The following is a 13,964-nucleotide window of genomic DNA, read 5'->3' on the forward strand; positions in this document are numbered from 1 at the left end:
GAGCCTAGAAATAGGGTCAGAAGAAATAGGATTGAGAAGCACTGCTACAAATTATTATCAACAAATGATGGAGGATTGATGGTTTAACATGCAGCAGACTATTTTCCAACACTGGGAACTGTGCACACTCCAACAATTTCCAAATTGTTATGTCAGAAACAATTTTTTGGCTATTTCCATTTTATAATTAATGTGCTTGAGACACTGTTATGCAGTTCTGAATGGATAAAGTCAACTTCTCGTCTAGTAAATGTTGACAACAATCGTAGTTAAATAAACTGGGTTGGTGCAAGACAAATTGTCAATTCTACAAGGTTTTTGAGAGTCAGCAGCTGCATGGAACAGAACTCATCAAGAGTCAGTGATTTGAAGAGAAGGATGAAATACTACGAAGCAGCAGATTTCAATCATTGTGAGCTATGCTTCGCAAAGTTGTTGTCTTCATTTCAATTTCTTGCTAACCTGCAGCTTCATGAAAATAAATTTCTTTCCTCAGATAAGACCATGCCCAACACATCATGCAAATAAAGTAAAGAATGGGAGAAAGGAAATGGCAAGTTGCTGAAGAGGAAAACAACTAAAAAATGTTATGTTCTGGCTGATTTGGAATCCAGGTTAGTACAAAATCTGAAAATGTTCATTATGAAGTAAACCAGTCAGTCACTAAAGTAAGTTCTAGATAGGTTTTTCCCATTTCCTTCTCAGCAATGCAACTAGCTCAGATGAGCAAATATTTGCAAAAAGGCTCCAATGCGACCAATCAAGTTCAGAACTCCAAAAGCATTGCACATGTCCAGTGGCATATTTATGTGCTAACATTGGGCTCTTGCTTTCTACTTCAAAACTCAAGAGCTCCAGTCCAACAATGTACCTCTAACTCTTACCATTAGTTAATCTCTATGTATTTTTATTTAGCTGATCAACAATTTAAAGAATCACTTTCTAACAAATTGTACAATAATCGACTGCAAACTTCTTGGTCAATACGGAATGAAATAAAACTTAACTTTTCAGTATGGATGTCTGTCATTCAAAATATTGGGCACAACATACTGTGAATATCCCCTCAAAAATACAGTCAGTAGTTTAACTGACTCATACAAAGCTGAGCTTACCCACAAACTTCAGGTTTCAGATTACGTATTATCAAAGCAAGTTAAATATTTACCCCTATTTCTGACTAAATCTACATGGTTTTGAATTAATAAATTAAAATACTTGATGATTCGCATTTGAATTTCTGAATGAGCACTGAGTTTTGGACATATATGTGTAAACTTCATCAATTTCTTGAAATAGTAGCTAAACCCCCAAGAGTTTTAACAAGAGTTTTAAAATGGCACTCCTTACTCTCAACATTGAGCATATATAACCAAATGTGAATGAGCCAAAGCTAAATTACAATTGGTATGCTTAATTTTGTAATTAATAACCTAAAAGCTATGAATATTAACACAAATCACAAAATAATGATAAATGTGGAAAAGCACTCCTAACATTTAGACTTAAAATGAGTTTTGGCTTAAGTTCAAACATAAGAGGAAATTAATTTTTGGTTAAAAGCAAGATTAGCAGAATGAAGTCAGCAGAACATTCCGGAGTATATTAGCCACAATAAATTAAGTCCAGATTAAAGGCAAAGTACAAATGTGTTGGAAGCTGACATTATAGACTGTAACAAAGTCCATGACACATGAGCATTTATTACTTGAATATAAAACCACTAAGGTTGTGAATGTACTGTGATCCTGACGCAACTGTTGAAGCTGTATCGTCCACCAGCGAGGGCTCAGTTTAGCTCACCATCGGGTTAGCTGAAAAATGTACCTAGCTCTATCTTTCGTCATTTGTTTTTTACCATCACTGTATGGAATGCCAAAAATAACAAATCATTTCAACCTTCCAATTACTGCTCGCGAAATTCCTGCAGAAGCCCGTCTTGCTCAACAAGCTGCAAGTGTAGCAGTCCACTATTTAAACTATCACCATGGATCCCCAACCAGAGTATATGAACTACATAAAGTGAAGAAAGCCTATATTGAGGTAAGGTTCTTTTAAAAGAAACAGATACAGTATAAGTAACAGAAATTTAAATAACTTGCTTTCTGAACAAATTGTAACAGATCTTAGTGTTCTTAATTGTTTTTTCTGTCTTTTTCACACAACATGTCCTGGTTAAAGAGTTAGAATTAAAATGCAAAGCACATGAACAGGGAAATGGCAAATGCCTTTGTTCATTGGAAAGTTGCTGAATTGGAACCTGTGCTCAAGAAAGCTAGACACATTCATTTTAATAATGTGGGAACTCAGCAGAAGGCCATATCTAATTTTCAATAATAAATTTTGAGCACAAGAAGTTAACAATATGGTTGTTAGGTTAGATCAGTGACTTTAGCTTATACCATTTGCTGTTAATATTAAATTCCATAGTTTCACTAAGTTCATGAAGGATATTGTAAATTTAGAACAATATACTGCCTTCAAATTTTAACTGTTTTGATTGTATATTATTGTTTTAGAATGGAATCAGTTTGAAAAGAATCTAGCTTTATATGAACAAATTTCCAGATATGAGTAACTCAGGAAAACCCAAAACTCCTCAATCCTGAAAAGATCACAGCAGGCTGGGTTAGGCGACTTAACTGTACAAAACAAAACTGCATTCTAATCCATGCACTTAGCAACTAAGAACTTTCTCACATTTGCAACCCATCGGCACCTACTGTTTTAAGTTCTTTTCTTACTTATGCTCTCCTAGAAATCTAAATAATGAAATCAAATGTTTAACCAATGACTCAAACATTGCCCAAATTTAACTAAAGATTTTCAGCAAATCTTGAAGAGTCAGATTAATACAATTCACACAATCGACTAGAGCCAGGACACTGGAACAAATTTTTAATTTAAATTAATTCACTGAATGTGTGCTTCATTGACAAGAACTACTATTTATCATCCAATGCCCTTGAGGTTCATGCTGATCAACCTTCTTAAACTATGCAGTTTGCGTAGCCAAAGTAATCACTCAGTCCCTGGATTTTAAATCCAGCGACAATGAAGGAACAGCAGGTAGTATGGGACTTGTGGGGGGGGGGGGGGGGGGATGTTTGGAGGTAATGGTGTTTCTATTGTTTCTATGTACCCATGAGCATTTCCTAGGTGGTAAAGTTTGTGATCATGATGATCTCAAGGATGCCCATTAACTTTTAAAAATAAATGCGAACTCCCTGCTAATACATGAAAGAGCTTTGCCAAAAAGTTTGAACCAGAAAGTTAGAAAATGAGATCCTGGGAACTTCTTTGCCTTTAATCCTAATAGTTTGCTTAGTACATTTTGCTTGGGGGTGGAAATTGTTTCTCCTTTCTATACATCTCTGTATTACCTATTACTGTAGGGAATTGTTTCACAGTCCTCCACCTTGAAAATTGAAGCAAAATACTGATTGAGTGTGTTCCCCATTATTATCTTCCCAGTTTTGTCCAATTAAGAGACAAACATTAGCTACTAGGTGAAGAACGACCAATCTTGCCATCAGAGAGTTGCATGTGAGTCAGTGTTGCCTGCCCAGTTTCATATTTTTAAAGGGTTGTCCTCTTGAATTAGAGATTCACAGCTTCTCAAATGGCACATTAACCTTTTTAGAGGCATTTCTACTACAGAACACTATATTGTGTAGGTATGTTTGTTATTTCATTTCAAATGAAAATGTTGTCATTTTAAACACTCATACCATGTTTTTAGCAGCAAACTTTCAATTTAATTGAGAAGTGCGAAATGGAGTAAAAAGATTTTATGAACTAATTTGAACTGATTCATTTATGTTGTAGCTGTTGCTCATTATACATTGCTAGATTCTTATTTTAAACTTAATGATTGATGATTTTGATGCACTTGATCATTTCTGTTGCCTGCCATTTGTTTGAGTAACTACTGTTGAAAACAAAATTTAAAGTACCTCTGATTTTAATTGCTCTACCATTTGTCACTGTGCCTTCAGCTGCTCAAGTTCCTAAAGGACTCTAAATTTCTTACAGACACTGCTTAAAATCTAAGTCTGACCAAATGTTTTTGCATCAGCCGCAATATCCTTATCTCAGTGTCAAACTCTGCTTTATAACTGCCCTGTCAAAAATCTTGGGAGGTATACTGTAATGGGCTATATAAACCACATTATAGAGAGTTCTTCTGAGTGTTTTTTCTGCCTCTAAAATCTCAGATTCGCTGCAAGGTTTAGTCTATAAGTTGACTGTCTTCCTCTTTCAGCTGAAAAAAGCTAATGACAACATTTATAACTGCAATCAGTAGATTGTATTACAAAATGTAGGGTATTATAAACCATGAAAGGAAAAGCTAGATTGCTTTGATGTAATTTCAACTCACTAGTGTCATGCACCATTTCTAATATTTAATTGAAGGTCATGGAGAAAGTTTTGATTTTGAACGATCATTTCCAGTTGTCTTTCGTATGTATATGTTGATGGCAACCCACCACAATAAAGTCGTGGAGGGATTTCAATTGGAAAGCAATAATTAATAACAATGAATTTTATTTCACCAATTGTTAAAGGACTATGCTTCCTGACACATCAACAGGATCTAATCCGATACATTCTGATTTTTGCACAAATTGACACATGCACAAAAATGCTTTGTGTGTAAAGTACACTGAATTGTGGATGCCATTGTTACTATCAAAACTGACTCAATATAAACTGTTTTTTTATCCAGGTAATTTTGAACACTGGACACAAGTACCACTTAGAATTCGAAGTGAAAAATCAAGAAGGCCCTTCACATGTAAGTAGACTACTAATAGCATAGTTTTGCCTTTTTTCCAATTTCCACTGTCAAAGTGACTCTCAGTAACTTTTAAAAAATATTTTGATAATATGCTTTTGGCATTGGGGTTAAGTGACAGGGGCTTTCTATCTTTCACAATCCACTTAAACAGAGGGAACCAAACTAAATGAGTGGCTATCTTTGCCTCACGATGCAACAAATACAAATGCTAATAGTATGACTAACAAAACAAAACCGATGATTATAATAATTGTTTCTCACCACAGGTTACTATCAACTGTGCAGCTAATGTACTCTTCCAAAAGAAAAAAAATTCAAACACAGCTTTAAAATGCAATATGAAAGATGATATGAAAGGCAGCTTTGAAAAAGATAATAAATTATACCTTAATTTGCAACAGAAGCATCTTGTGGTAGGCTACAGTATCCCAGGTATGAAGTTTTCAGTGACCGTTGTCACTTAATTAGTCATCATGACAATTTTTAGAATGAGAAAGTATTCAAGAATATTTAACTCCAATTATAAATGTTATATGTTTCAAAACTTTCATTTTTCTCTCTGGATATTAGATAATTATGGATTTATACATCCTGATATGATGCCAATCTGGCTTCTGGCAAAAGTTAGTGCCAGTTATATCATCTGGAAAAAATCCACTGAAGTTATGAAGTATAACATGGTTCAAATACAGAAAGTTAATCAACAGGTAAGAAATTGAAATAATCTGAACATCGTGGCATTTTTATCAATACTTTAATTAATTAAAATTTTTTTCCCAGATAAGGAAAGACAAATTTCTTCGATTTATTTACACAATTCTTCTCCATGAGTTGCCAACTCAGGTAAATTAATCAACAATTTTAAAAAAACTAATTGCTACAGAGACTACTGAAATCCCTTTCTCAATGATCATTGCCTGCACAATAATTACATGTTAAATAACGTTATGTTCTCTGCCCTCAACAGGAGACTGTCACTTGTTTTATGTGGGTGAAGTGGCACCCCAAAAAATCCGTGACTGTGAAATACTTTTGCTTGCCATCTCTATCTGAAAGCTCTTTTAACGCATTGGAATCAGAGAGATTTGAAGGGTCAGGACTTGAAAGATTCGAAGGGTCGGGACTGGAAAGATTCGAAGGGTCGGGACTGGAAAGATTCGAAGGGTCGGGATTGGAAAGATTCGAAGGGTCGGGATTGGAAAGATTCGAAGGGTCGGGATTGGAAAGATTCGAAGGGTCGGGATTGGAAAGATTCGAAGGATCGGGATTGGAAAGGACCGAAGGATTGGGATTGGAAAGATTTGAAGGATCGGGATTGGAAAGGACTGAAGGATCGGGATTGGAAAGATTCGAAGGATCGGGATTGGAAAGGACCGAAGAGTCGGGATTGCAAAGATTCAAAGGATTGGGACTGGAAAGATTGGAAAGGACCGAAGGATCAGGACCGGAAAAATTCGAAGGATCGGGACCTGAAAGATTCGAAGGATCGGGACTGGAAAGATTCGAAGGATCGGGACTGGAAAGGACTAAAGGGTTGGGATCAGAAAAATTTGAAAAGTCGGGATCAGAAAGAATTGAAGGGTCAGCTATGGAAGGTCTTCTCATAAACTAAGCTCAAACCACTCGCACACATTTACCTAAAGTGATTATTTTCCATTGCACTTGTAGTTCAAGAAAGAGAATATTACGAACATTGCATGTGAACTAATTTAACTAATATTTATAACCACCAATGAGTTTAACACTGCTACTCAAATGTTGTCCTCAAATTACATTTTCTATTATTCTTTTAAATAACATATTTAAAAGTACAAGATACTGAAGCTGCGGTCAAGCTTGTGTGCTAACTTAATGCTATGATGTGGAAGTGCTGGTGGTGGACTGGGGTGGACAAAGTTAAAAATCACATAACACCAGGATATAGTCCAACAGGTTTAGTTGCAGGTACAAGCTTTTGGAGCACGAGCTACCTGACAAAGGAGCAGCGCTCCAAAAGCTTGTACTTCTAAATACACCTGTTGGTCTATAACCTGATACTGTGTAATTTTTAACTTAATGCTACTTTAATGAAACCACGATTATTCTCATCAGTAGAAAATGCACTGATATCTCAAAATAAAGAACGGTCAGTGAACAACACTGAACCAATTTATGAAATTATACACAAACTGGAAATTCGAATTGTTCTAACTTTGAGAATTTACACCATCATAATTTGTGAATGATTTGAGAACGAATTCCTTTCAATGAATCAAGATACGTTGTGTTGAATTGACACTTCTGAAAACTTTCTTCCATTCAATAGCCACATTATTTTTCCCAATTTATGATTCCTTAATTTACTACAGTTATGACAGACCAGGATAATAACACAACAGGAAATCATCTCTAAGCTTTTCAGTGAGAGTGAGCATATACCTGAAAGATGGTCAAAGTCAGAATTCAAGACTGATATTTAACAGTTTTCCTCAAGTATAAATTGGAATAGTGTTAGGATGTTTTTACTCATATGGCTGGGAAAGCAGTTTAGAGTTCACAATTGAATCAACAGCTTCAAACGGTGCAATGTGAATCGTTGCAAATGCACCAACAATGGATTTCTCACGACAGAGGTTCAGTATATGTGTTGGTGTTAGAATGCATAATGCCACTGTAGTGCCACTTATCTTAATCTTCTTACAAATTAAATAGGTCATTGACATCATTAATCTACATATTCACCAGCATTATGGTCCTTTCTTTAACACCAAATGAACAAATCTATACTTCTTTCCAGACAGTGCACCTCAGAATGCCTTAGTAGGAGTGCAGCAGATTCATCAGGTATTCCTCATGAAGGGCCTTTTGCCCGAAACGTCGATTTTACTGCTCCTCAGATGCTGCCTGAACTGCTGTGCTTTTCCAGCACCACTCTAGTCTAGCCCCCCGTGCAGCAGATTCACCAGAATGATACCAATACACTAAGATTGGGCCAATAGATTACATAAACTAGGTTTGTACTCCTGGAAGACAATGTTGAGGAATAATTTGAATGAGGCTTTCCAGATTTTAAAAGCATTTCACTGGATTGATAGAAATGATTTCTGTCCTTGGGCGAGCTTAGCAAGGAAACATTGCCTTAAAATCAGAACAAGGTTATTCAAAAAGAGAAGCTGGTAAATATTTCATCTTGAAAAGGGTGATAAAAGTGTAGAGAACTCTTGTACAAATCAGCGGATGCTAGATCAATTAACAATTTTAAATCTGAGATCAACAGGCTGCCTTTAGCCAAAGGTACTAAATGGTATGGAGCCATGGATCAAGTTGAATACCGATAGAGAACTACCTTACTTAAAAATGGAAAAAGTGGCCTAAAGAACTAAATGGCTCACTTCTGTTACGTTGTTTAACTTTTCACTGCCCTGGGAAAGTTAGGGAAGATATGGATTATAAAACGCAAATTTCTCTCAGTGAATAAGGATTCCAAGGAAATATATCAGGCACAGAATACAGAACTCAGGCAAGACATAGAAAATAATCTCTTGAACTTCAGTTAAACTAATATTGTAATACAATTTTTAACTACAAAGTAGTTAATGAAAATTAAGTCCAGTCAAGTGACAGTTGTGAACTACTTACGGAACACAGGTAGAGATTGTTTCTCTGAAGGCAACTTTAGGCTTTCCCATTACACAGGGACAATTGTATTCTCTCTCTAGTCTCTAAATATTGAGAATATAAAATAATTAAATACTATTTATGGATTCATTCAAAGCAATACAAAGGGATCACCACAAGTACTTACTAGCCTAACTTACACTAGCGTTCTAGCTGTGATTTTGGGAGACTGTTGCTCATTAATTAATTCCGAGCACTTACATGACTTCAGTTAGACCATTTATCCTGGAGACAGACTCAACAGCTCAATATGACTTTAACTTATAAAATTATATGTATCTTATTGGAATTTTAATATTTGTTTCAATGATGCGATATGAGAAAGGTGGGCAAGGGAAATAAACCAAAACCCATCTGCATTGTTTGTAAGAAGTCTTAGCGTGGCTGCAGGTCTTAATTTACATAATTGCTACTGGTTATTATGAAATAGCCTTTTGATAACAGCATTTGATCTTTTTCTGTTCAATATTTACATGGGTTATCATGCTATTGATCTCAAATTGTAGGCATTACGAACTGATACTTCTGACTGACCTCATGCAAGCATTAACCAGTTTTATTGTTAAATGTTAATTATACTATTAGTTACTCTGCTAATGGAGAGGTGCTAAGGCAGCACAGCTGATATATTTTTATGCATCAGAAAATCAATTTGTAGTTAAGTGCCTTAATTCTTATTCTGTATGTTTACTTGCTGTCAGTAAGATAAAATAGCCTAAATATTTATTCCTGAACCTGTATGACTCAATTATTTTCAGTACATTTAATTCAGATTAGGAAGTTAAATTTTGAAATTTCACTATCCACTTTCCTCTCACCCAGGGACTCAGACTTGCTGGCATAGCCTTCAGTAATCTTGGTCCGACTCTAAAACTCAGTTTTTGTTTTGTTTTCCATCCTAGTCTTTGAAAATAACTGAGAATTTCAGTATAATGATTTTACAATTATGGAGATTGCACTTGCTTGTTTTATACTCAGGCTGGTTCGGTGCAAGATAAATTTTACCAGTCCATAAAGTGCACCATACATTATCATGCAAGTATAAATAATACAGTGGATATTAAAATCTGAACATCACAATATCTAGTACCTTAAAAAATGCATAGGATTTTATATTATATATGTAGTGATAACATGAATGACAGCATTCAGATTTCCACTTAACTGACAATGGTTGGGCAGAATAGGAAAAAAAAAGCAAACGATGCTCAAATTGCAATGAAATTAGCAGCTATATCAAGTTTTAAATAGAATTTATATACTAACAGAATTTTAAGGTGACCAAATATAAGCCATTCATTATACAAACTTAAGAACTAGGAGCAGGAGTAATCAATTCAGCCCATGTGCCTATTCCACTATTCAGTACAATCATGAACTTATCTCTGCCTCAACTCCCCTTTCCTGCCCATCCCCTTTCAACTAATTGTTAATTAAAAATTTGTCTATCTCCTTTTTAAATGATACAGCACCCTTCAGTTATTGGGAATACTGTGGAAAAAAAAGCTTAAATCTAGAGTTTTCCTTCAACATATCACCTGAATGCAATTAATTTAAGTGTTGACAGAACCACTCAAACGACATAATAAACATTTGTGTTTAATCTCGAAGTACTGTGGACATCTGAAATGCATTCAGTTAGAAACCCAATTTTCACAAAACACCTAATGACTATGCCAAAATTAAAAGTATATAAATTACAATAGGTGAAATACCTGTGCATATATTTCCAAATGTAATTCTCCCATTCCAGATACAATTGTTTCTCTGCTCTCAGGGTCATAAGTAACTCTAAAAGTGGGGTCCTCTCGTGTAAATCTGCCAATTCCTTTGGAAAATTTATCCAAATCATTCTGAAACAGAACATTTTATATTTTTTTTTACTGTCTTAGTGATTCTCTGTTTAGTGAAAACAATGTATTTGTACTTTCAATATAGTTACAAAACCTGGAAAGGAAAATTAGATCCTTCTATTCCTGAACAAAGCTGCAACATTTGCATTAAGTTGCAGCAAAATATTGAGACTTTGAGTTTGGGAAGTTTTTAACCTTAGGAAAGTATCTAAGAATTAAAAATCACAGTACAAAAGAAGAATATGTACAAATATTAATTGTAATGATCTTTCGGATACTAAATACATTTGACAGACCTAAATATTTAAATAAGTATATTTATTTCATCACAACAACTGGATCCAATAACTGCAAGAGTACTTCAAATTAAATCATTATTTCATTCATATAAAGAAAATAGGTCACAAATTCACATTTTCATTCCTGAATTTTCATATCATAGCTCTAATTTCACAATATGTTAGCACTTGTATCTGATTTCAAGCTCTTCTACATTTTCTGCATATTTTGATTTATTTCTGCTACATCTGACTTTCATTTTATAGTATGTAACTAACCCTGGAAAAAAACGCATGCTTCAATAAAAGCACAGTGAGAGAAAAATAAATCACCTTTCATTTAGAATCAGAATACAAACATTATGCAGGGTAGAGACTCAAGCCTGAATTTCCAATTTACATCAAGCATATTCTTTAAGAAAGATCGAACCTACAAAGTTTAAATAGCACAATTCCTTTCTCCCAATTTTACAGACCTTGTTGACAGGTTTTATTGCCACCGATATTACAGGTTCAGGGACATGAATAGATTCCTGTGTAACATTTAAAAATAGAATAATTACTATTAATATAAACTATTCAGATATCAGATTCTTATAGTTCTGTATTATTCAATTACATTACTATACTTAAGAGTTATCATTTTAAAATAGCATGACTTAAAAATATCAAACTTAGTTTTGTGCCCACTGATCATTGGTGAAGCCCTTCCAGATATATCATACAGTCTTCAAGTTCAGGAGAATATGAAATCTACTGTGCAATATAGTACTGGGTTCCCTTGTTGATAAAAGTATACTTGTTCAATTTGTCTGCTGTAGGGCTAGCTTACTAGAAGAATGTGGGAGACAGTAACTACATTTATTTTCTTTTTCCCACCATATTTTGTAAACCATCCGGTGATTTTTCCAAATTCCAAATTAGTAAATGAATTGTAGAAATGTACTTTTCAAATACATGTGCGGAAATTGTTTGATGCTAAAATTATCACAAATTAACATTTATGTAACGTAATTCTTTCAAACTTCCCCAACTGAAGCTTTGAATTGAAACAGAATTAATGTGCTCCAACTTGCTAGTTCAACAAACATTTGACAAAGACACTCACTAAAGTCATACCTTTGTCACACTATGTAACCTCTACATTATTACAACTGTGCAGTTCTTCCTTCACATTTTACCCTGCCTACTTGATACTCTAGCTCCAAAGCTGAAAAGAGAAAGCTTATTAAGCACTTCTATCTCACTGCAGAAATTTCATGTCAATCCGCATCCAATAACCAGCTCAAACATAGGACCAGTGGGAAACCAGTTAGGCCCTCAAGTCTGTTCTACCATTCAATAAAATCATGGCTGACCTGTGGCCTAATTACATATACCTGCCTTTGGCCTACATCTCTTAACACCAATTAAGAAAAAATTATCTATGTCAGAAAAATAATAACTGAACGAGCACCAACTAATGTTTGTGGAAATTTGAAACCTCTACCACCCATTGTGTGTAGAAGTGCTTCCTTACATCTCTCTTGTACAATCCGGTCCTAATTTTTAGACAATGCTTCCTAATTCTAGAATTTCCAACCAGTGGAAATAGTTTACTTTTGTCTATCCTGTATTTTCCAGTTCATATCTTGACGATTCAATCAGGTTACCCTTAACCTTCTAAATTCTGGAGAAAAGAGGTCTAATTTGTATAATCGCTCCTTATAATCTAACTCCTGAAGTCCAGGTCTCATTCTGACAAATCTATATAATATTCCCTCAAGGCTAATATACCTTTCCTAAAGTGTGGTGCTCAGATCTGTTCACAGTACTCCAGGTAGGATCTAACCAGGGTTTTGTATAGCTGCAGCATAACTTTTGTCCGAATACTCCAGTCCTTTAGATATAAAGATATATTCCATTAACCTTTTCAATCATTTTCTTTACCTGTTTAGGGTATATTAATTGTCTACACATCTGAAAATACTATTCATATTTTGACAGCTATGACAAATTGGGCCAGAATAATGACAAATCACAACATTCCAAAGGGAAAAAAATTGAGTTACCCTCTCTCCCAACAGTAGCGGATTGATCAGTTTAAAAACTCCAGGATTCCAATCTATATCTTTGACTAAAACTAGTCAGTTCTCCTTTGGACCCTACCCCATCTACCAAATATTGTTGAAATCTGTCCATTAGTTTTTGAAATGTATTACAGAGGAACCTTGATTATCCAAATATCAATTATCCGAATTTTGGATTATCTGAAGATGCTCTCAAGGTCCTGATAGAAACATTGCATCAAAGAGGTGTTTCCAACACTGATCGTATCTTTTGTTTACAATGATTAAAAGTGAACTCAGCTTACTGAAATGCTGCAGAAAACAGTCCTGGACATCAATGGGAGGCCAGCCAGCCACCGTCTCCAAATGACTGATCACCCGCCCTCTCTCTTTCTCTCCCTCCACACTTTCCATGGTGTTCTACACAGGGGTATACCCTACACCCCACTTCCTCAGATAATCTTTCCAAGATTGGCCTGAAGGCAAAGGTAGAACTTGTCAAAATGTTGTCACAAAACGTTTTGTGTGTCTGTGTGTGCACATTCTCACATGTGCTACTTTGAGACTCACCACCTCCTTGCCCCCAAACGCAACTGCAGTCTTAGAGTTGGTGTCCAGTCCGGCTGCCCTGGAGGTGGGTCGGGAGTCTGACGGTCAGGGAAGGGAGTCAGCTGGGGGCATATGAGGGGCGGGGTGGGGGCAGACAAGGGTTGGGGTTGGATGGGTAAGGGGGACCGATGGTGGGGTGGGGGGGGGGGGGGGGGGGGGGGGGGGGTGTGAGGTTGGACGGGGTAGGCGGGCAGGTGGAGTTGGGGGCAGAGCTGGAAGGGGTTGGGGATGGGCAGGGGCAGACAGAGTGGTTGGGGTGAGTGGGGTTGGGGTGAATTAGGGGTGGGGCAGAGGGGCGGGACTGGATTGAATGGCAGATGGGGGCCGGGTTAGGGGCAGGGGCTCACACGCAGTGTGCTGTTGCCTAGTCTCCTGAACGGGGAGTAGACTTAGCAAGTACTCACTGTGTTGATCCCACTGAAATGATTGGGGGGGGATGCAGGAGGCTTCAGCAATGCTGCAGGGCTCTTACACACAAGTGGGTTTCTGCTCAGAAACAAACCCTGAGACAGAGAGAGGGAACAAGGCAGGCAGAGTGAGGAAAAAGGAAACTTCACAAAACCCCGAGCCCCAGAGGAGAGGCATTGAATCAATTAACCGAATAATCAATTATGTGAATGAAATACTGCCCGCCCATCTTGTTCCGATAATCAAAGTTCCTCTGTATTTACAAACAAACAGACCAATAGTAGCAAAAACATTACTTCCATTGATATTA

General features: G+C 36.2%; 2 protein-coding genes across 3 annotated transcripts in view; one reads left to right on the forward strand and one right to left on the reverse strand.

The window, feature by feature from the left end:
- Positions 1 to 13,964, reverse strand: part of gfm1 (G elongation factor, mitochondrial 1) — a 45,036-nt gene that overhangs the window by 11,985 nt on the left and 19,087 nt on the right. The window contains exons 11-13 of one of the 2 annotated variants that reach the window (XM_072572739.1): positions 11,066 to 11,122; positions 10,174 to 10,311; positions 8,420 to 8,502 (exon numbers count right to left, since the gene is read on the reverse strand). In XM_072572739.1, the coding sequence (XP_072428840.1) occupies positions 8,420 to 8,502; positions 10,174 to 10,311; positions 11,066 to 11,122 (278 nt within the window). The remainder of the gene's footprint in view (positions 1 to 8,419; positions 8,503 to 10,173; positions 10,312 to 11,065; positions 11,123 to 13,964) is intronic. The other variant, XM_072572740.1, reaches the window with a different exon arrangement.
- On the forward strand, positions 1,749 to 9,185 carry lxn (latexin). The gene is made up of 6 exons (XM_072572741.1): positions 1,749 to 2,043; positions 4,730 to 4,798; positions 5,068 to 5,233; positions 5,372 to 5,508; positions 5,582 to 5,644; positions 5,769 to 9,185. Exons 1-6 carry the CDS (start codon positions 1,822 to 1,824, stop codon positions 6,411 to 6,413), a joined length of 1,302 nt encoding a protein of 433 aa, XP_072428842.1. The 5' UTR covers positions 1,749 to 1,821; the 3' UTR covers positions 6,414 to 9,185.

Source organism: Chiloscyllium punctatum, chromosome 6 (assembly GCF_047496795.1).
Source record: "Chiloscyllium punctatum isolate Juve2018m chromosome 6, sChiPun1.3, whole genome shotgun sequence".
NCBI lineage: Eukaryota > Metazoa > Chordata > Chondrichthyes > Orectolobiformes > Hemiscylliidae > Chiloscyllium > Chiloscyllium punctatum.

Coding starts and splice junctions, on each gene's coding strand:
- lxn (XM_072572741.1), top strand. CDS start 1,822: ATGTACCTAGCTCTATCTTTCGTCATTTGTTTTTTACCATCACTGTAT. Junction 5,234..5,371: donor GGTAGGCTACAGTATCCCAG/GTATGAAGTTTT, acceptor TCTGGATATTAG/ATAATTATGGATTTATACAT. Junction 5,509..5,581: donor TACAGAAAGTTAATCAACAG/GTAAGAAATTGA, acceptor TTTTTTTCCCAG/ATAAGGAAAGACAAATTTCT.